This window comes from Phlebotomus papatasi, chromosome 2 (assembly GCF_024763615.1).
Source record: "Phlebotomus papatasi isolate M1 chromosome 2, Ppap_2.1, whole genome shotgun sequence".
NCBI lineage: Eukaryota > Metazoa > Arthropoda > Insecta > Diptera > Psychodidae > Phlebotomus > Phlebotomus papatasi.
Window position 1 is genome coordinate 84,964,915 of NC_077223.1, and position 21,157 is coordinate 84,986,071.

The 21,157-nt window shown below is 37.9% G+C and overlaps 3 protein-coding genes across 4 annotated transcripts in view; 1 reads left to right on the forward strand and 2 right to left on the reverse strand.

Annotated features, from left to right (window-relative positions):
* Positions 1-15,909, forward strand: LOC129804810 (uncharacterized). Its single transcript, XM_055852433.1, has 3 exons — positions 1-652; positions 4,810-4,965; positions 14,039-15,909. Exons 1-3 carry the CDS (start codon positions 557-559, stop codon positions 15,737-15,739), a joined length of 1,953 nt encoding a protein of 650 aa, XP_055708408.1. The 5' UTR covers positions 1-556; the 3' UTR covers positions 15,740-15,909.
* Positions 15,862-20,418, reverse strand: LOC129804811 (uncharacterized). Its single transcript, XM_055852434.1, has 2 exons — positions 19,327-20,418; positions 15,862-16,019 (listed from the first exon to the last, which is right to left on the reverse strand). The coding sequence occupies exon 1, from the start codon at positions 20,416-20,418 to the stop codon at positions 19,339-19,341; it is 1,080 nt and encodes a 359-aa protein (XP_055708409.1). The 3' UTR covers positions 15,862-16,019; positions 19,327-19,338.
* LOC129804808 (dosage compensation regulator) overlaps positions 20,418-21,157 on the reverse strand; it is a 10,529-nt gene continuing 9,789 nt past the window's right edge. For both annotated transcript variants that reach the window (XM_055852429.1, XM_055852430.1), the window contains one exon: positions 20,418-21,117. In XM_055852429.1, the coding sequence (XP_055708404.1) occupies positions 20,635-21,117 (483 nt within the window). In that variant the 3' untranslated portion in view covers positions 20,418-20,634. The remainder of the gene's footprint in view (positions 21,118-21,157) is intronic.

The following is a 21,157-nucleotide window of genomic DNA, read 5'->3' on the forward strand; positions in this document are numbered from 1 at the left end:
ACGTTTTCCCGTCTGTTTGGAGTCCTTCTCTCTCCCCCATACACTTAGCCCCTTCAGGGACTCCCTTTTGGCCACCTCTCCTTCGTCCTGCGGCACCTGGGGTGGGGGCCAGAGAGTGACATGTTGCAAATTTTCACAGGAGCCACTAGCAATGGCGTCTCAAAACTGAGAAATACTTCGTGCTCGTCTTTTCGGGGACTCTTTTCTCTGTCCATTCCCCGTGTTCAGGTGTTTCTAGTGCGGAATTTGCCAGGGGAGCCTTTTAGGGATAGTTGTGTGGAGTTTTCTGTGCAATTTTGGAAGTGGAAGTGTGATAAATTGTCTGTTGAAGACAGTGTGGGTGATTGATCAAATTGCGAAGAAGAGTGCACAAAAAAAAGCCAACAATGGGGCTCAATTGGTGAGAAACAGAGAGAAGATGAAAATCCGGAGCGGCCTCACTCATACAGCGCCAGAAGAGCGACCTGAGAGCCAAGAGAGGCACTGAATTGCTGGACAGTTGTGTCCGGACCTTCGGATTGTGTAGGTGAGAGTTGTTGTCCGGGAAGGTGGGAAGATGGCTGAGATTGTGTCTCCGACGTCCAATCTGCCACCTTCCGCGAGGAAATCCACTCCAGACATCAGTGAAGAGGATGAGCTGGAGGCCTCAACGGTGAGTATCAGACACCCCCAGAATTTTCCCCTTTAAATCCCCCGGAGAAAAAAAAAACAGAGAGTTGCATTTACCTTTCTGACCATGTGAAGCGTGTCCGGGTGCCAGAGAAAATGCATCAATTTCGTGGCGAGAGTAAAATCAAAATTAATTGCACACACACATTAAATGACCAGCAATTTCTCCTGCAAATTGTATAATTAGAAAAGGCATTTCGGGGCATCTCAACAGCGCAAAAGTGACCAGACTGTCCACAGAGTAGGACCACAAAAGTCCCATGCTTTGATATTTATCTCAATCCTCAACGCCCACAAAGGGATTGGCATACCTTTCTGTGGGAGGGAAAATGTTATTGTGCATTGCTAGAATTTATTGCATTTAGAAGTTTTGGGATGGGGGAGGATTCTATTGATTTTCTTCCCTCGGGAAAATAATTCAGCAACTCTTAAGTTTTATTTCTTGTTGAGAAAGAATTTTTTTGATGAGTTCCTGAGTGGTTTACTTTAAAAAGTTTAAATGTAGTTTAGCAATTAAAGAAATATTCCAGGAATTAACGAGAGCAAGAAGTTTTGTATAGGGCAATAGGGATAATCTTGCAGTGGGTTATCATGTAGAGTGTCAGTTTAGTGACGAAGGTGTCCCATGTTAGAGCCCCTTTTAGATCATCAAAAATTATCTAGAATTAAAAGTGTTCCAATTCCACTAAAAGGAACTTCACTGCATTTAATTCTTCAGACTTGACCACTAAAGAAATAGGCAAATAATGAGATACGACTAGAAATCTAACTTTGAAAAGGCTTATTTCTTTTGAAGTTAGTGCTGCATTAATTTTTTTCAATAAAACGAAGATTAACCCTTTAACAACGAGACAGTTTTCGCGAATCGAAAATACGCAATAAAAATGAAACCGATAGACAAAATCAGTAAAAAGTCTTACATCTAGCCTTAGAAAATCCAACAGAGTCTGATTCGGTGTATTTTTTACCTCTATGAGCGATAGGGACAAAAATAGCCTAAAAATTTAAGTAATTTTTCTGACAATAACAATGAATGATAATTTTCACTGTAATGAAAAATATTATGTTTGAGTATTGTAGTTTCTTTTTCCAAAACGGTTTTGCTTAAAAAAAATTGGAAGTATAAAAAATAATTAAAATTAATTTTCAAGATGAGAATTTAAAAATTCGTCATTTTTGAGGTTAAAAAATTACTATATAGCAAATAGCTAGAGACTTGCAAAAAATATCCTAGATTCCTTCAACCTTCTACTTTACAATTTTGTATAGATATAAGAAAAAAATAACTTTAGGTAGCCAGGAAAAATAATTTTCTTTATGGGACACCGGTGTTCCAATCGTCCTTAAAGGGTTAAACAGCTCTACAGAACGTATTTCTCAACTGATTGGAACAAGCTTGAATTAACTGGAAAGGCCTTTGAATTTTATACAAACCTGAAGCAATATCAGTCGTTTTACAACTGTAAAACGACCAATATATATTGGTACATATTAAAAAACCAGTTTACGTTACTTTCTATTAATGTAGAATACAAAATAACCATATTAATCTATCTAGACAATTAATGAGTAGACACTTTTAGCTTTAGCATCTTTATGGCTCCGGCACACCTTTTAGATCAGGAAAATGTCATTAAGTCGAAATTCGAATACCTTTCTTTCTCCCACGCTTTGTGTATGTCTATCTCAATCTTTCACACTCTTCTTCTTCTTTTAAACATTACAACAAATTCAATTTAGCTCAACCAAATTTGAAGTGCGTAAGAATAAGATAAACATATGAAAAATTTGTGAGAAAGAAAGGGATTTAAATTTTAACTTCATGAAATTTTCCTGATCTAAAAGGTGTGTCGGAGTCATTAATCACAAACTTGAGCATTACGCTTGGCATGGACCGCTTTGCCTCTCTCTATTTGTTTTCTGTTTAAATACAGAAAAATATTGGAAAGTGAAAAATCGTTTTGAATCAGTTAGTAATTAAGTTCGGTCAGTAAAACTGTAACTTGGGTCAGTTAACAGATATAATTTTGTCAGTAATACTCTTGGCATATATTTTAGTTTAAGAAAATTTCGTGAAATCAAAATTTTCTTCTATGACCTAACTCACGTTTCGTACTCTTCTTCTTCTCACGATCGTCACAACAAATTCAATTTAGATTTGAGTGCAAAAGAGTGATATAGACATATTCAAGACATTTGAGAAAGCGACGGAGATTCTTATTACGTGAAATTTTCTTATAGTCTGAAACGTGTGCAAGATTTAATTAAAAAAAAATTCCAATTGGTTAGTTAATGATTACAGTTCACCTTTTAGGCCAGGAAAATTTCATGAAGTCAAAATTTATATTCCTTTCTCACACGCTTGACATTATATTATCTCATTCTTTTGCACTCTTCTTTTAAAGATCACAACAAATTCTCTTTTTATCGGAGACACATTGAGGATTTTTTTCTTAGAAATAATTAGATAAAAACTAATATAGTAATTGCTATAATTAATTTAAAAAAATTTAAAGGTGTGACTTATTTTATTAGGAACCTCTTACAAATATAACAATAATTCATCCTTAGTTTGCGGAATCGGATTTTTCTGGTTCAATATTGCTCATAAAAACGCAAATATTTAGTAAATAATTTAGGAAGAGAAAATTTTGTGCTGGAACTGAAACGTGAAATAAATATGAAGTACAGTGGGACCTCGATAGAGTCTACTAATTATTCCCAGACCTGTTGACACTATTGGAGTCCGAGACAAAAATTAAAATATGAAATTTTGTTAGAAAGAGGTATTATTTAATATTTGTTCTAGATCAAAGATTAACGTAACGGTTTATCGATAGATTTGGGCGTTAAAGCCTTTGTAAATTCCACAAAAGGCGCTCAATTATAAAGGATCACGATAAAATAGGAAGAACTACAGCGAATTTGAGCGAATCAGCTTCATAATTAAACGTGAAAATTGTCAACAAAATTTTGCGCCCGATTGAAAAAGAGCCGATTGAGAGAGAATCTACTACTCTACTGTACTCAAAAAATCTAGTTTCCTGTACGTTTTTCTTTACCTTACAAAATTCCTTGCATTGTGATCATAGGCTTAATCCAAAAATCTTATGATAAGAGAGAAAAGACAAAAGAACTTTCAATCGGTCAAAACGCTTAAAATCACGAAAAGACAATTATTTTGTTGGAAAATGAGTACATGGCAAAATTATTACGAATTTTATCATAATATTAGCATATTACTTACATAAATATTTTTCTTGTGTTAAAAACGTTACATGGATACACAAAAACATTGGTTTTAATTTCGAAAAATTCATAATAAAATCATAATAATAGTGTTAGTTCAATAATAAAGGAAAAGTTGACTCTATCGAAGTCAATTTCGGTCCAAGTTTACTCTATCGGAGTCCGTAGAGTAAAAAAATAGCTGTTGACTCTATTGTAAATTGACTCTATCGAGGTCTCACTGTAATATTCTCTTTAACAAATATTTAAAGAAATTTATGTTTCGTATTTTGTTTTGTGAATAGCAATTTATCACAAAAAGTATTTTTGTCCTACAATCCATCATTGGCGCCTCGCAAAAGGCATGTGTGTTTGTAATCTGACTTCGTGCTAGAAGGTGCTAATTTTCCAGAAAGACAGACTTGATAATTCCCTGGTAATTGATATGAGTGACAAAAGAATTTCGGCATAAGAAAACCACCAAACAATATCAACATTATCGTCACGTTTGCCATTTGAAATTCATATTTCTGCCCAAATTGGTCGGTCTCTGGGAGGTGCAATAAAGTTAACAATAGTGCTATAGAACGGAACTTGCAGTGACTTGGGAGTGAGATCCTGTCTCAAATATTCCTCTCTGTCTGGACAAGAGCAAATTGTCACCAGAGAAGAGAATGCGAAACAAATAATTCTGTCCCATTTATGGGAAATGGGAACAATAGGAATTCCATGGTATCACTGTCCGGAAATGGACAATCAAAGAGTCGCACAATTTCACTTTGGCACAGTTGGACAGTTTGCGGAAACGCAAGTTTCAGTTCCATTTGCACTCTCAATTGCTCCTCAACGTGTCTGTCTTTTGTGTGAGAATCAATTTGTTATTGAGTCTGAAAGTTTTTTGTGTTGTTGCAGCACTCACAAGTTCTTCAGCGCATGAAGACGGACAGAGTGGCGATGACGAGACCAGAGGAGGATCGACGAAGACGGACAATTATAGTGGAGAAGAAGAATGGATCTTATGGATTCACGCTTCAGAGCTACGGGATTCACTACAAAAAGGAACAGGAGGTGAGTAATGACTTGGTAATTTTTTAAAGAAGAGATACTTTTTTACATTTTAGGGGAACGTACTCTCCCTTCGAACGTTCATAGCTTCGAATAATGTGAATTTTCATTGATTTTCCTAAGAGACTTACACATAATTATCAAAAATTGATAATAAGCTAACTAATATTTAGCAGAAATGTGTAAGTCTCTTAGGAAAACTAAAAGAAAATTGACATTATTCGAAGGCATGAACTTTCGAAGGCAGAGTACTTTCCCCTATTTCTTTTAGAAGAAAGTATTATTGAGCGTCCTGAAAAAACTCTGCCCGTATTTTTTGGCCACGCCTCTTCAAAAGGGATGAAAATGAAAATGATTAAGGATTAGGCTGTATTTTGGTAATAATAAAAAAAAGTAAAAATAAAGTTTCAAATTCGAAATATGTAATAAATTACCATGCAATGGTTGAAAACCGGGAAGTTTCTTGGAAAATGAAAAATTAGAAAGGTCAGAATCATATTGATATCTCAGTTAGTAATTTATGATTAATTTTACGTTCCTAATGGGAGACTGGGGCAAAAAGTAACAAATTGAAAATTCCAAAATTCAATCTCGTCCTATATAAAAAAGATAGCGGCTTAATTTTTTTCCATAGATAACCTCCATAGACCTTCTTCATCGCACTAAGTTTCCTAGCATTAGAACTAAGAATTGAAAAAATAAAAAAAAATATTGAAATTTTTAGTCCAGTTTTTCAAATATTTTCCTTAGAACAAATATCAATTTTTACCTACTTATTTTCTAAAATTGATGCACTGATGAATATTTCCTAAATAATTAGGATTCTTTGAATACGAAGCCGTTATCCATTTTAGCATTTTCTAAAGATTCTTTTCTCCAGAAACCGTATTAATAAAAACGACCACTACTGGGGGTAAAAAGTAACAAAAAGCTATGGGGCAAAAAGTAACAAAAACCGAAGCTATTTCTGATGTCTCACGGCAAAAAGAAACGTCATTGCTATGTGTCGCCGCTTGTCGTTGTAGACAGCGATGATGATGAAGATTGAAGGTAGATTTGAAGACTTTCAAATCTACCTTGAGGGTAACCCTTCCAATCCTGAAGAAAGCCTTTCACAACATGAACGCTAATCTTTCCAGAATTGAGCACTGGGTATTATCCAACGGTTTGATTTTAAATCCCAAAAAATCCCAAGCTAATGTAATTTCAAAAAAGGAGTGTCTTGATTTTCATCGATTACACCTTTACGGTGAAACTATTTCTTTTTCTGATCAGGTCAAAAATCTGGATGTAATCTTCAACACAACTCGCTATTGGTCTGATCAGGCCACTTCTATTTGCCGTAAGGTCAATTATTCTCCTTATACCCTTCGACGCTTCCGGGACATCACGCTCTTTGACACTCGTTTGATCCTTCTTCCTTTTTTTCAATTACGGAGCAGAGCTCTTTTTAATAAAGAGCTAACATTTTCATTTTAAATGATTGTGTCAGGTATATCTGCGGCTTGAGTCGCCGAGACCATATGACGCCTCACAGAAACGTTTTCATTGGTTATGTTGGGACCTGAAGGGGAATTCTGTAACGGTGTGACAATGTCATGTCATATGACATATTTTCGTGGTTAAATTTGGAAGTCAGCATCGAATGGCCATTGCAAGGAACTCTATGAAGCTTTTAGTAACTGATATGAGTAGAATTTACGATTAGTTATTCAAAATTTACTGCATAAATATTTTTTAATTTGTCATATGACATTGTCATACTGTTACTGAATTCCCCTGCTGGTGTCCCGTCAGAGAATGCGAGCTGTTCTATTCTTGTTCCATCTATTGATCTTTGGATGACCTGATCCTGAGTACCTGTCGGGCATTCTGGTCAGGCGGGGGTTCGGCCAGGGGGTTCTTAGTGCCTAAAGTTAACAGTGATTACCTTTACAGAACACTTTTTGTTAAATTTCTTTTGTTTTTGTAATTTTTTCTCTTTATTGTTTTTTTTATCTTCCTCTTTTTTTGTTTTTTTTCATTCTGCACTTAAGTGATATTTACTCGGCAACTCTTCGGCAGATTTCGTCAAATTAATCTCGCCCAATTCGCCATTTTCGCCTTTTCAGAATGACTGAATAGAATTTTCTTGCCAAAAATAGCTGTTAGAAAATATTTCAAAAAGCAATTTTCTCGTTCAGTTAGAGGAAACGATCTTCTAAAAAGTTGTAGAGGAATAAATTTCCTATGAAAATGTCATCTGTATTTTTTAAATTTACGGGAGCCGGTAATAAAACGAATAGAAATGTGATAATTTTACCCCATGCCTGATACTAATTGCCCCAGCATTTTTGAGAATGGTCAGAAAATTACCTCTTGGAAAATGGTTTGATAATAATGTAATTTGTTACAAAATAAAGGAAAATTACTTTCACAAAGTTGTAGTGCGGTAAATTTATTATAAAACCGCGCTAATTAGAAATTTCTGGGGCGCTCGGATAGCTTGTAAAAAAATAAAACATCCGTTTTGTGACTTTTTGCCCCGGTCTCCTCTACTGATCAAAAGTACCATTATAATCGTAAAAGGAGATTTCCCATGAAAAAATATTCCACGCCTTTTACTGAATCCTACACAGAAAAAAAAATTGTAAAAATCTTCGTAAATGTTTGTGAATTCCTATAGGGGAGTTACGAAATGCTCGTGAATCGTACAATCCACAAACAAGTTCGTAAAAGTATGTACTTTTTTCACAAACATTGTTCGTAACATGATCACTTGACGAGCATTTTTTGTACTTTTACAAACATTTGTTCGTAAATGTTCGTAAACACACAAAAAATGTTCGTGAAATTTTGTCATTTGTTCGTAAATGTTCACAAAATGTTTGACAGGAAAACAAACATTTAAGAACAAATGACAACATTTTACTAACATTTTTTGTGTGTTTACGAACATTTACGAACAAATGTTTGTAAGAGTACAAAAAATGCTCCTCAAGTGATCATGTTACGAACAATGTTTGTGAAAAAAGTACAAACTTTTACGAACATGTTTGTGGGTTATACGATTCACGAGCATTTCGTAACTCCCCTATAGGAATTCACAAACATTTACGAACAGTTTTACAAAATATTTTTTTCTGTGTATAGGGTAAATTGGGGTAACTTGGTTTGATTCTGAAAATTCTGCTTTAAGCGGTCTTCAGACTAGAAGTTTAGCCCAGTTCCCGAAGGCCTCAAAATCCTGAATAGCGATTAATTTAGTTGCCTTTTGAGAGCCTCAAATGTCATTTATTTTTAATAATTCAATCCCAAGTTAAACTTTTCCAAAAAATCGTAATTGGTTAGATATTTGAACAGTTAAGCCATTTGGTTAAGCCTTAGATCTGAAGCCCGTATTATGCTTTAGGCCTTAAGACTTCTTGAAGAGGAACGGCTGATATTTGCAAATAAGAAATCTTTTAGTTTTATCGAGTTCTCTGATTGGTTAAAGCTTGGAATGTGTCCAATCTCTAGCCAATCAAAAAGCGTAATAAGGCTAAAATATGTTGCAGGATTAAATAATTTACTATCTGAATATTAACCCAAAATTTCCACAAAATACGATTTGTGTTTCAAAAATATTTAGACGATGTACGAGGATTGTATTTCCCCTTGCACCTTTTAAAAGTGCCCATGGAAAATTTGTGTTAATTTGGACAATTTATGCAAATTATCTCTGACAACATAAATTATTGTTATGATGGTCAAGCAGAAATTCTTTTACTTAAATCGTCTTTGTAATTATTTTAAAATATTTTCCACTGACATAAAATTAGATTTTTATTCCTTTGAATTGGCTATAAAGTCATTGCTTTATGAATTACATTGTTATTAACTGCATCACTTTGCTCAGAATATCACACTTTTATTAAATTAAGTGCAATTATCGCTTTATGTCCTAGGCAAGCAAGATTTTTCATACAAACCATGTTGCAAAAAAATATAGGACAAAGTATGAGAAAAATATCAAAAGCCCATAAAACTCTGATGTCATTTTCACATTTCCTCACACCACTTATATTCAATTTGGAAGCTCTCAAGCCCCTCTTATGCTTTTAACGCAATTTTCCGGCTTTTAAACAGGCAAAAGGATGTACAAGTACATGTTAGTGTGAAATTTGGAGGGATTGTAAATGACTTTTTTATCCGTTGACGAAAGCAGAAAAGTGCTTCTGTAATGACAAAAGTTGAGAGGCATTTGAAACTTTGATACTTTGTAAAGGCGCACATAAAACTTAAGACTTGCAATGCCTTCCGAGCAATTATGTGTGCAGAACGAAGAGTGAGAAAAGAAAACCATACTCTTAACACTTGATATTACAAAGAAATTGCAAATAAGAGTCCTACAAGTTTGAAAATACAGCAATTATTAAAAGGCGAATATTATCTATTTTTGTGGTTCTACAAAGCTTCAGAACAAAAGACGGAACATCATAAAACTAGGAGAAATCACATTCAGAAATCCTGTTCAAACTTCGAAATTCTCGATTGTCAAAACGCGTCCATCTCGTCCATCTTCACTTTATTGTGAGGGTTGTGAGATAAAAAATAGGAACGACATTTAGGTACTATTCCTGTCCTTTTTAATTCTTTTATGATAAATGAGTAACCAGTCTTTTTCAACTTGTGACATGGCTAGAGACCAAACGGTAAGAGATATCGACTTCCATCACCTTCGACGACCCCACCCGCATAAATTTGGAATTTTTACTAAGATTTTGAAATTTCAAAATCAAACTTGATTTTATCATTCACAATTAGAGCTTGAAAGTTCTATTTGAAAAGCCAAAATACAGACATTCTTACTTCTTGATACTTTCGAAAGGTGGTACTTTCGAATTTCGAAGTGCTCAAATTTCAAAATATGTCTGTCTTCTCTTTGTTATGCGGAAAACACAAAATAACGACGTTTATTGTTTCTGTTCCATTACACAATGCAACACGATTTTTGGCACACAGATCGCGCATGGTACGTTTGGTAGAGCCGAGTCTCCTGATCAAGAATCTGTTTTTCGTTTTGTTCCTAGGCGTCACAATTTTGTTTAATTAGTTGTTTTATAGTTTCTCTGCAATTTCTTATATTATCCGTTATATCGCGAGTTCTAGTGAAAGTAACTTAAAAAAAATAGGTTTGTTGGAAAGGTAATTTAGTTGTACTTCAACTTTGTATATTACAGTAGACTCTCTCTCAATTGGGCAAAATATCATCCGGTTTATCGATAGGTTTTGGCGTCAAAACCTTTGTAAATTCCACAAGAAGCACTCAAATATAAAGACCACGATAAAATAGGAAAAACTACAGCAAATTTGAGCAAATTAGCTTTATAATTAACCGTGAAAATTGTCAACAAAATTTTTCGCCCGATTGAAAAAGACCCAATTGAGCGAGAGTATACTATACATGATTTTTGTAAAAAAAAATCCTTAGGGGCGAAAAAATCAAGTCTAACTAAAAATTCTCAAAAAATACCTTAGAATGGTATTTTAAAAAATCGTATAAACTAAACTAAACTAAATATTAATGTACTCTCTTCAGCACACAATTATTATTAATCGTATCGAGATATATTCATTACAAAGGTAATCATTTTACAATGTCCATATCCCGTGTTAGAAGAATCTGCTAGTCCGTTTGTAGACTCGCCCAGGAGCGCCTTCCCCGCATTGTGGATGCTTCTTCCATGCTCCCGGAGTTGTTGGGCGTAGGCGGTGCATTATATTACGTAATTAACATATGAAAATTGCCTAAATTAGATCAGAACTTTTCACCGGGCGGGACTCGAACTCACAACAGTAAGTCGAGCCGGGGAATCGATCCGCCCAAGAGATAACGATCTTGCCTATTGCGCCACTGATTCCCCAGCACACAATAGATACCACTTAGGACTACACTTTATTTATAGATGACATTCTATCCTGCTCCAATTCTTCTAAATGCTTTTTTTTTCTACAAACACGAAATCTCTAGCCTGGAGCAAATTTTTTTCAAATACAATTATTTTCTGGACAAATTAATGATGATATCGACTTCAAATGTTCCGATTATCCTCCATAAATTGATTCAAGAACTCTAAATGATACTACAATTTCCTCTATACGAATTTTCGAGTTGATCGAGTTGATCTAAAAGACATACTGGAGGAATTACCTCTAAAATTAAACTACTTCTACATTTATATATGTGTTTCCAGCTGAATTTTGCTAATCTTAAAACGAAACTCGCGAGACAGTACCATACATTTGGTATACATTTAATTAGCACTGTTCTTGACAAATTCTTCCATCGGAAATTATTTCTTTATTCTCTTTAAGTATAACCGTATCAAACTATTAGAATTGGCGATCGACACTGATTTAAGATCTGAAACAAAAATGGGGGTCAGCCATGAGAGCCTCTAAACCTAACCTTAAATTTTACCTGAGCCTTTAAATCTTGCCCTCTTAAAATCTTCCCCAATTCTGGCTTTCTTTCCTTGTTTATCTTATAAATAGAATCTTTTTAAGTCCTCTAATTCTATCTTTCTTTAGTTTCCTACTTACAGGCATTTTCTAACTTTTAGTTCAAAATCTTCCTCGTAGACGTCCTTCAGAAACTCTGTCATAAATCCTATAAATAAATCTTCTGTGAAACGTGTAGCCTAATTTTCTCTTGGTTTTTTACTTACAAAGCTTATAAATTTCCAGCAAATTATCACTTCTAAATTTTTCGTCCGTCATGATCGAATTCCCACCAAAAACTGGCATCTCTACGTTTTCACCTACATGGCAATACTAAAACTACAAAATGGCTGCCCCCTTACAATTCTATCAATTTGAATTTGAATCTGCAACAAGCACTTTTTGTTCTGCTGACCGGTCTGCATACTGACCGGAACTGCTGACCGGTCAGCATATTTTTGCTGATCTACTCAGCCAAAATATGCTGAAAACGCAGATGTTTTTCAGCTAATTGTCCTTGATGGGAAGTCTCAGTTCTTTTTAAAAATATGATAAAGAGGCCCATTTTTAATTTTCAAAGGTGCCTAACTTCTCCTTATAGCAAATAACTGGAGCAATACCGATAAGTATTCGCAGGAATACCGATAAGTGCCTGTAGTTACCGGGAGAATTTATCGGGAGATTTGAGCGTCAGAGCCATTGTAAACTCCACAAAAAGCGCTCAATTATACAGAATCACAATAAAATAGGAAGAACTACAGCAACTTTGAGCAAATTTGCTACATAATTAACGTGAAAATTGTCAACAAAATTTTTCGCCCGATTGAAAATAGCCGATTAACCCAGACTACTGTATCGATCGATAGCCTGTAGTGATCGATAGAGTTTCTGCGAGCAAAAACAGTCTATCGTACATGAATTTCCTTATTGAAATAGACCACTCTTGTTCAAACTATTAATAAATACACTAACGGCCAAAACATTAAATACACCCTTCGTAAGCTTAAATTCACGTGATTTGGACCGGGAAAACGCTGTAATATCCAGTTCTATTGACTGAAATAGTTTCATATATAAACCTAAGAACAGTTTTAAACAAGATTTGAGAAAATACATGAGCTACAAAATTTATAATTTGAGGATCAGCCAAAAATTAGCTTTTTGGAAAAAATGCAAAAGTAGCCCCACATTCTAAAACTGATCTAATCTTTTAATAATCATTTAATATAAGCTAAATACTATTAGTAAATATTATTAAGAGTCAGAAAAACTGAAAATAATACCGAGGGAATATTTTTGGTACGGATTGTGGTCGGTTTCCAGTGTGATGTGTTCTGAAAGGGGTTTCTTCTTTGAATATTGAAGTTTTCAGCCCAAATTCTAGTTTTTCATATTTTTTTATTATTTTTCAAATTTCTTCTTATTATTGTTGCAATTTCATTTCTTTTACTTCATCATTTTATTTAAATAAACATGAATAAAATCATAAAATTTAGTTTTCCTCGAAGAATCCTCCTTTAACTTTGATAAGCGCCTCACAAATTTGGGGCATCCTGTTGATCAATTTCTACAAAATGTCTGAAGGAACTTTTCCCACACATCCTCAAGTGTTTTCACCAAGATTGGAACTGATGTCGCGCCTAATCTCGAACCTTGTGGTCGAGAAAATCCAAGAGAATTGCAATGAGGCTACAATCGGGTGACTGGCGTGGCTAATGCATTCGGTTTATTGGGCGTGGTTTTTTTTTTCAAGAGGATAACGATCCCAAGCACTTCTCAAAGCTTTGTAGAGGTTTCCTTCTTGAGAAAGGCAAACGCAGGGTCCTGAACTAAATGCATTAGCCACCCCAATCACCCAATTGGAACCACATCGAAATTTTCTGGAATTTTCTCGACCACAAGGTTTGAGATTAGGCGCGACATCAGTTCCAATCTTGGTGAAAACACTTGAGGATGTGTGGGAAAAGTTCCTTCAGACATTTTGTAGAAATTGATCAACAGGATGCCTCGAATATGTGAGGCGCTTATCAAAGTTAAAGGAGGATTCTTCGAGGAAAACTAAATTTTATGATTTTATTCATGATTATTTAAATAAAATGATGAAGTAAAAGAAATGAAATTGCAACAATAATAAGAAGAAATTTGAAAAATAATAAAAAAATATGAAAAACTAGAATTTGGGCTGAAAACTTCAATATTCAAAGAAGAAACCCCTTTCAGAATACATCACACCGGAAACCGACCACAATCCGTACCAAAAATATTCCCTCGGTATTATTTTCAGTTTTTCTGACTCTTAATAATATTTACTAATAGTATTTAGCTTATATTAAATGATTATTAAAAGATTAGATCAGTTTTAGAATGTGGGGCTACTTTTGTATTTTTTCCAAAAAGCTAATTTTTGGCTGATCCTCAAATTATAAATTTTGTAGCTCATGTATTTTGTCAAATCTTGTTTAAAACTGTTCTTAGGTTTATATATGAAACTATTTCAGTCAATAGAACTGGATATTACAGCGTTTTCCCGGTCCAAATTACGTGTATTTAAGCTTACGAAGGGTGTATTTAATGTTTTGGCCGTTAGTGTAAATGATAATCATGAATTTTCCAGGTCGAAATGATCACGTACGTGGACTACGTGGAGTACGATGGCCCAGCATATCGGGCCGGAATGCGCGAGGGAGATGTGATCCTGTCGATCAATGGGACTGACATGGAAAAAGCCGATCACAAGACCCTTGTGACCTTCATCAAGGAGTGTGATACCCGAATGCGAATGGTTGTGCTGTTTGAAGACTGTGTACGCAAAGTAGAACTCCATATGCGCTACCTTCAGCTCCAAAATGTGCTACAAGGGAAGATGAGCGAACTGGAGAAGATTTGCCTGCGCGAGAGGGAGCTTTTGGAGGGAAAATGGAAGACCCATAGTCTTCCAGCGCGAAAAAAGGCCGGGACGGGCGAAGAAGTGACTGAGGTGGCAGAACCTCTAGGAAATCGTCCCATTTCGACTGAAGATGTTGGGGGTTTGGGAAAGCAACAGCAGAAGAATCACTGCGTGGCGCCACCGCCGACGCAAATGATGCTAGCCTATCGCTACTTAGACCCTCACTGTAGGTACATTTTGCGTCCGTCAGCTTCCACGGGAAGCGGAGAGTATCTCATAAGTATAGCTCCGGCTGGGCCACCGCCAGCTCATCAGCAACGCTGCAAGAGTCAGCAGTATCTGAGGAGAGTACCATCGTCAGATAACACTACAGCCTCATCTCTGCCCGATGACAATACTCCAAAACGCTCTCAGGCTCAGGATCAGCACAAATCTAAGTCCAGTCGTCACTGTCATGGGCATTCCTGCAATCCTTGCCATTTCGGCAAGAGCAAAGCCAACAATGGGGACAATGTAAGCCTGGATGCTTACGACTTGGCTAGTCCCTGTTGCGAAGCTCAGTGCATTCCAGTGAGACGTAGATCCAGGCATCACAGCAAGGATCACCATCACAAGCACAAGCATCGTAGCAAAGAATCCAAGGAGCGTCATCAACGCACACAGGTTACTCAACCTCCAGCTCCACCTCCACAGTTCGCCAATCATCAACCTCGCTATTACGATCTCAGTGCCGGGCTCGCGAGTCACTGCAGTCTGCATTCCTGCACATCCAGTGAATTCGCCGCGACAACTGTTGAGGGTTCTGTGACATCGTACACGACATCCTTGAGCACAGACACTCTCTGGGATCCGCACAGTGAGTCCTCAAGAGGTCACTCGGTGAAATCCTCCACCGGGAATCCCAGATCTCGCGCTAGTGTCTCATACTACGCTCAAGCGCCCCCTCAGGGCTTCCCCACGCGTTTCTACCCGCATGCAGCCCAGATTCAGCCCCTTCCGGGCTACGGATATGCCGTGCATAAGCCCAAATCCTGGGACAATCTCACAACGAAGGCAATCGGTGGGTATGGCTTTGGCTATGGCTACTTGGACACTGTGGCGCCCAAGATGGCCCATCAGCCACCCCAGAGACACTCAATGCCCCGCAAGATGACACCAGCCTACGAAAGGTACACAACCTTCTCGGATGTGGAGAACTACGCTCCACCGCCATCGCAGTTTGTCCAGCAGACAACGACAACCACCACCACAATCAGTTTGGTGGGGGCGCCAATGTGTGAGTGTCTCGAGGGCGCCACAGTAGCCAAGGGAACTGCCACAACCCAAGTCACACCTGGCCCTGCTGGCTACTACTCAAGCCTCCCGCCCAGAGCCCACGATTCGGCCACTATGCCATCCACCACAGTGGCCGAGATCACGAGGCTCTAGTATTCCCCCCAGGGTAGATAAAAAAAAGTGAAAATCTAGTCAAGACTTGAGAGCTAAACAGTGAATAAGAGCATTCCTGCAAATTCTCCCCATTTTCTTTTTCTATTAGATAAAATGCCTAGTTTAAGTGTAAAACTCAATTTATTACAATTAAATGTCCTTAGCAAAAACTTACGGCTTTTCTGTCGACACTGGGTGCTTTTTGGATCCAATCCTGAGGATAGCTGGATGGGTGAGTAACTTTGAAGAAGATGGTGCAGAGTGATGTTAGGAAAGAGTCCTGAAAGTTTGGTAATGTTTTTGATACTCTCGTTTTAAGGACTTTTACTCTCGTTTTAAGGATCACAACTGATTTACTGAATCGCTTGAATCACTCAAAGGTCGTCCGAAATAACTTAATATAATTGATTTTATATGATAAAAATTAGTTATCGGTTTATAACCAGTTCATCACCAGTTCATAAACGATTGGAACCGGTTCAGTCTTGTCAGAAATTCCAAGACCTTTCCAACGAGTCAAAATATGATACCATTCAGTTGAAAAATACGCTTCCTAGAGTCTTCTTGAGCTTTGACCTTGAAAACCTGTTATTAAGAATGATTTAACGGTATTTTCGTATAACGAAGAAATGTTTGTCTGGTTAATTTCTGAACATATCTAAATATAAAAAAACTCGCAGGACGTGTTTTCAAGCAATAACAATGGTTTTGGAGGGGGAGAGAAGGGATTGTGGAAAAATGAGGAGCATACTAGGTCGACTTATGGACTATTCTGACCTCATTGGGTCTGTGAATGTGGAGTAATCCGAGCTACAACACACTTCCAACGTGTGTTTAACCGTCCGTCTTCAACGAGGGTTAAAATCAATTTTAATGTCCCTTCCGTTACTCTATCGTCAATACCATCTGGAGCGCATAAGCACTTTCAAAGAGAGAACGGAAAGAGATATCGACAAGCGGTTTTCGGCAAAGGTTAAATATCGATGGTCAGCTAGGGCAGCTAGAAGTTAGTGATGCCAGATTCAACCTATCATTCCCCTCCCCCATTTTAGAACACAACTAATTTTTTTTTTTTTCAAAAATTCAGCTTTTATGACATGGATCGGTCTCAAATTAGCTGAGATTCTTTACAATCTCAGATTTTGTGATCCGAGGAGTTCGAGGTGAAATCCAGCCTCGTCAGAACGGGCCTAAATTTTGGATTTAGACTTTTTGACATTTCGTTCTGGAGAGAGAACGGAGAGAGATATCGAGAAGCGATTTTCGAAAAAGGTTAAAAGTTAAATGTCGTTGGGCGGTTAGAAGTTGAAGATGTCAGATCTACCACCCCCACCCCCCTTCCGCCATTTTGCAACACTCTTAAATTTGGTTTTCTCAATAATTCAGCCCTCATGCATCGATCGATCTCAAATTTTAGTATGCTATAGCTGGGCCTAAGAGCTCTAGATTAAAAAATCAGTTAAACCCCGACCCCCACTGACTCGAGCTTAAAGGAGTTAAAAATTTAATTCCCAAGTGGCCATACTTCCGATTCTAATTGTCAGAATTTGAAAAAGCGTACTCCCCCTGTTCCGAAATAAGTCGTATGTTTGGAAAAAATTCTTGTTTCGAAATAAGTCATAAGTTTGGGAAAAAAATGGGATGAGGAGAAAGTTTGTTTTGGTAAATGTTTTGTGTACCAAGAAATCGTCGGTTGCCTCAGCAACTGCGCTAACTGCATCTGCTTTGTGTCTGCATTCATTGCAAACGCCGCGCAGCGATGCGTTGCTTACAACGAATGCTGACACAAAGAAAATGCAGTTAGCACAGTTGCTGAGGCAACCGACGAAATATCTCTTGTAAAGAACTAAAATTGGGGTCCAGTTTTGATGGTAAGTTGAGGAACGACTGTCTTAAAAATATCTTAATTTTTGCGTTTTATTTTCAATCTAAATTAAGTGTAAAATGGTGAGAGATAGAGACTTGGGACCATCGGGGGGCCCCACATAATTTGACCCTGGAACCCCTGGAACCATTAATATGTCCCTCCTTTTTTCTCCTGCCCCTCCTCTTCCCCTGAAAAAATCGCACGATATGTTTTCGACCAATCCCAAAAAACATGGTTTTGGAGGGGAAGCGGACGAATTGGGGGAAAATGATTTACATATTAACGGTCCCAGAGTCAAATAATGGGGGGGGGGGGGGGTTCGCCGAAGGTCCCAAATCCTTATCTAACCATTTAGCACCCAGATATTCGAACACATAAAAAAGGATTTTCTTTTTATTTCTCATTCTGCAAAATTTGAGCAATAAAAAATGTTATATCGGTAATAACTGTTGAGTTCTACTTGAAATTTCGATGTCGAATATTTCAAACACTAGATAAAGCTTTTCTTTAAGTTTTTGTACATATGTTGTAGCTGAGGTCGAGACCTTTCCAACGGAGGATCACAACTCCTCCTTCGAAGTTCCCTGACCTGTGGGGGAATTCTGTAATTTTCGTGGCATTGTCACACGTGAGTTCGAAACCTGACAATGCCATACGAGATTTTTTTGTCATATCATATGAGTTCGAAAATGCAATTCACTGATATTTTTTTAATGAAATGCCTTTACTTGATGATTTTAGGAAAATACAATACGTCTTGGTTGATTTGTTTAACTACATTTATTGTCATTCGAATTGCCAGAAATCTCAAATATGTGACTTCTGACAATGCTACGTGAGCTGAAATGACAATGCCACGGCTACAGAATCGCATTTTCGAAAAACCTCTCCTAAGATTCGAACCCAATTTGTCATATGGCATTGCCAGAGCGTTACACAATTCCCCTCGAGCTACAAATAAAAAATACGTAGACCGGAGTGCATTTCGATGAAATTTTAGTATATTGTATCTGAGATCGAAACCTTTTTCTAGCGATGGGTCCTCATCCCTCCCAATTCCATCACGCTCCTTCCTGACATTTTATCAATATGGACCGGACTCTATCTCTGATATTTATTAACCGATTTTAATTAATTTTCTTTTGTTGGGCTTCTGTACTCAAATTGTTCAAAATAGAAAATGACCAGTGATAAGCTCAGATAAGCTTATGGTAGCTGAGATTCTTTACAGGTGACTTCGAAATTTGTACAACTCGAAATGTGAGAAAATTCTATTGTGAATTGAATTTTGGGCGTGAAGAATCGCGTTAATCAAATTGTTTTTGGGGTTTTCGGTGGCAGAAACTGATAAAATTGTCTCGACGCGATTCTTTATTCCCAAATTTCAACTCATAATCGAATTTTCATGAATTCCGAGTTGCATGCATTTTGAGGTCGCCTGTAAAGAATCTCAGCTACCATAAGCTTAGCCGGACTTATCAGTAATCACTTAATGAAATGTGCAAACATTTTTTTTTTGAAAAGGGTTTCCAATTTCCTAACTGCTTATCCCCTTTCTTTCATAAATTTTTGGAAATTAAAAACCCCTTTCTTTTTTAAAATAAAAATTGAATTTCTAATTCCCGCCAATAAATTATTGAGCGTTTTAAAAAGCAAAAATAAACCGCAAGCGAGAAATTGCAATTCTAATAGGGAGGGAATCTCTGAAGCATCTACTCACTTTTAAAAAATCTCAATTCCTGATGACCTGGCGGGCCTTGAGGGGCGTATGATGAAAGTGGCAATGGCGCACCAAGTAGTTGTTCCTGTAGAAAGTGGCCCCACACTGAGCACACCTGTAATGGGGCCTCATGAAGTGCCTGGCACTGCGATGATGCTCCTTCAGATGCTGCAGGAGTTCAGCGTTATTGTCCCAGGTTTTGCGGCATCTTGCGCACTGGAATCTCTCCAGAGCGAAGAATGAGGGCACATCTGAGGCATCGCCCAGGGTGTTGATGGGAGTGCTAGTGAGCACCGTGGACTTTGGGGGTGACTTGATTTTCTGCCTGCGCCAACCGAAGGGCAATCTCCAGGAAGAGCGAATGGTGTCCCTGGGCATTGGAGGCAGTTGCTCCTCGGGGGATTTCTTCTTCAGCGGCGGCAAATCGAAGCGCAATTCCCGGCGAACTGGTGTACATCTCTTGACGTAGTCACTCTTGGTACGTCTGATGGACACTGAAGATGGAGACACGATAATCTTGCCCTTTGGAGTCTTCTTCAGGATGCTCTTGCTGGGAGTTGCAACCTTGACCTCAGGAACTGGTTTGACTTTTTCATTGGTTGTCAGGGCATCGAATATCTCACTGAGACCCGGAGAGCACTTGGCATAAAGAATACTTGGTTCATCTTCCCTCCTGGCCAGATTTTCTGCATTCTCCTTCTGCCACTGCTGCAGAAAAGCCCTCCCATGCCGCTGATGGATATGCTTTGGCACCAAGCCAAAGTGAAAGAAAAGAGCACCACAGATGGGACAAGCATGGGATGCTGACAGAGTCACATCTTCCAGCACTTCTGCCCTCTTTTGCCGCTCAATTTGCTTCTGCAACTCCTCAAGGTGCTCCCTCTTCAGATGATCCTTCAGCGTGAACTGGAACATGTACTCATCCGCACAGAATGGACAAAATAGACTCCTAGGGATGTGCAGGGCATTCGTGACAATTTCCCCAGCCAAAACACTAATATCCTGGCCACTATCCTTCTCTTCCATCGCCCGAAATTCCTCCTCGAGAATCGCCGAAAAATCAATACTTCCCAATGATGTTGAACTATTCATTTTCTCATTTTAACCTTTATTTCACACAAAATACTTGAGAGATATACAATTGGATTGAAATTAAATCACTACAGAAATCTTTTTCCAGGTGAAGCAGCAATTTTAACGGTTTTTCTCCGGCTTGGAGCTGTCAGAAACGCAGCCCAACAGGTGGTTTTTGTTTTGAAAAAGATACGCAGCCTCTTTCGATTATTTCTCAAATTCAAATTTTATAGCTCAATAACGGCCACCACGGTATCCACCGTAGCCTCCGCGGAAACCTCCACCACCTCCGCCATAGCCGCCCCTTCTGAAGCCAAATCCTCCTCCTCCTCTTCCTCCAAATCCTGGTGCTCCACCAAATCCACCTCCTCCTCCTCTGCCTCCCATAAATCCTCCACCGCCGCCTCCTCGAGGGAATTTGCTTGGAGGACCACCATCATCATCCCTGCGACGCGGACCGAATCCCTGAGGCAAGATTCCCTTCTCACGGGTAATTTCATGATCTCCAGCCTCCATCAAACACAAATCCCGGATTACACCAATTGCATTCCCATAGGCTTCTTCCTGCTGCAACACATCGTCCGGAGACTCTGAAGCTCTCACCACGAGACTCTCAATCACTGGCCGCAGAGCACAAATGAGACTCGCCTGGTTGGGAGTCATCTCGAAATTGAGCCAATTATCAATTCTCACGGTGTTCTCATCCACCAAATCAATCTGCAAAATGGAAAATCCTTTTCTGAAATCTGTTTTTGAT

Bases quoted from the DNA above. Each gene is read 5' to 3' on its own strand.
- LOC129804810 (XM_055852433.1), top strand. From the start codon at position 557: ATGGCTGAGATTGTGTCTCCGACGTCCAATCTGCCACCTTCCGCGAGG. The intron at 653-4,809 runs GTGAGTATCAGA...GTGTTGTTGCAG, and splicing joins ATGAGCTGGAGGCCTCAACG to CACTCACAAGTTCTTCAGCG. The intron at 4,966-14,038 runs GTGAGTAATGAC...TGAATTTTCCAG, and splicing joins ACTACAAAAAGGAACAGGAG to GTCGAAATGATCACGTACGT.
- LOC129804811 (XM_055852434.1), bottom strand. From the start codon at position 20,418: ATGAATAGTTCAACATCATTGGGAAGTATTGATTTTTCGGCGATTCTC.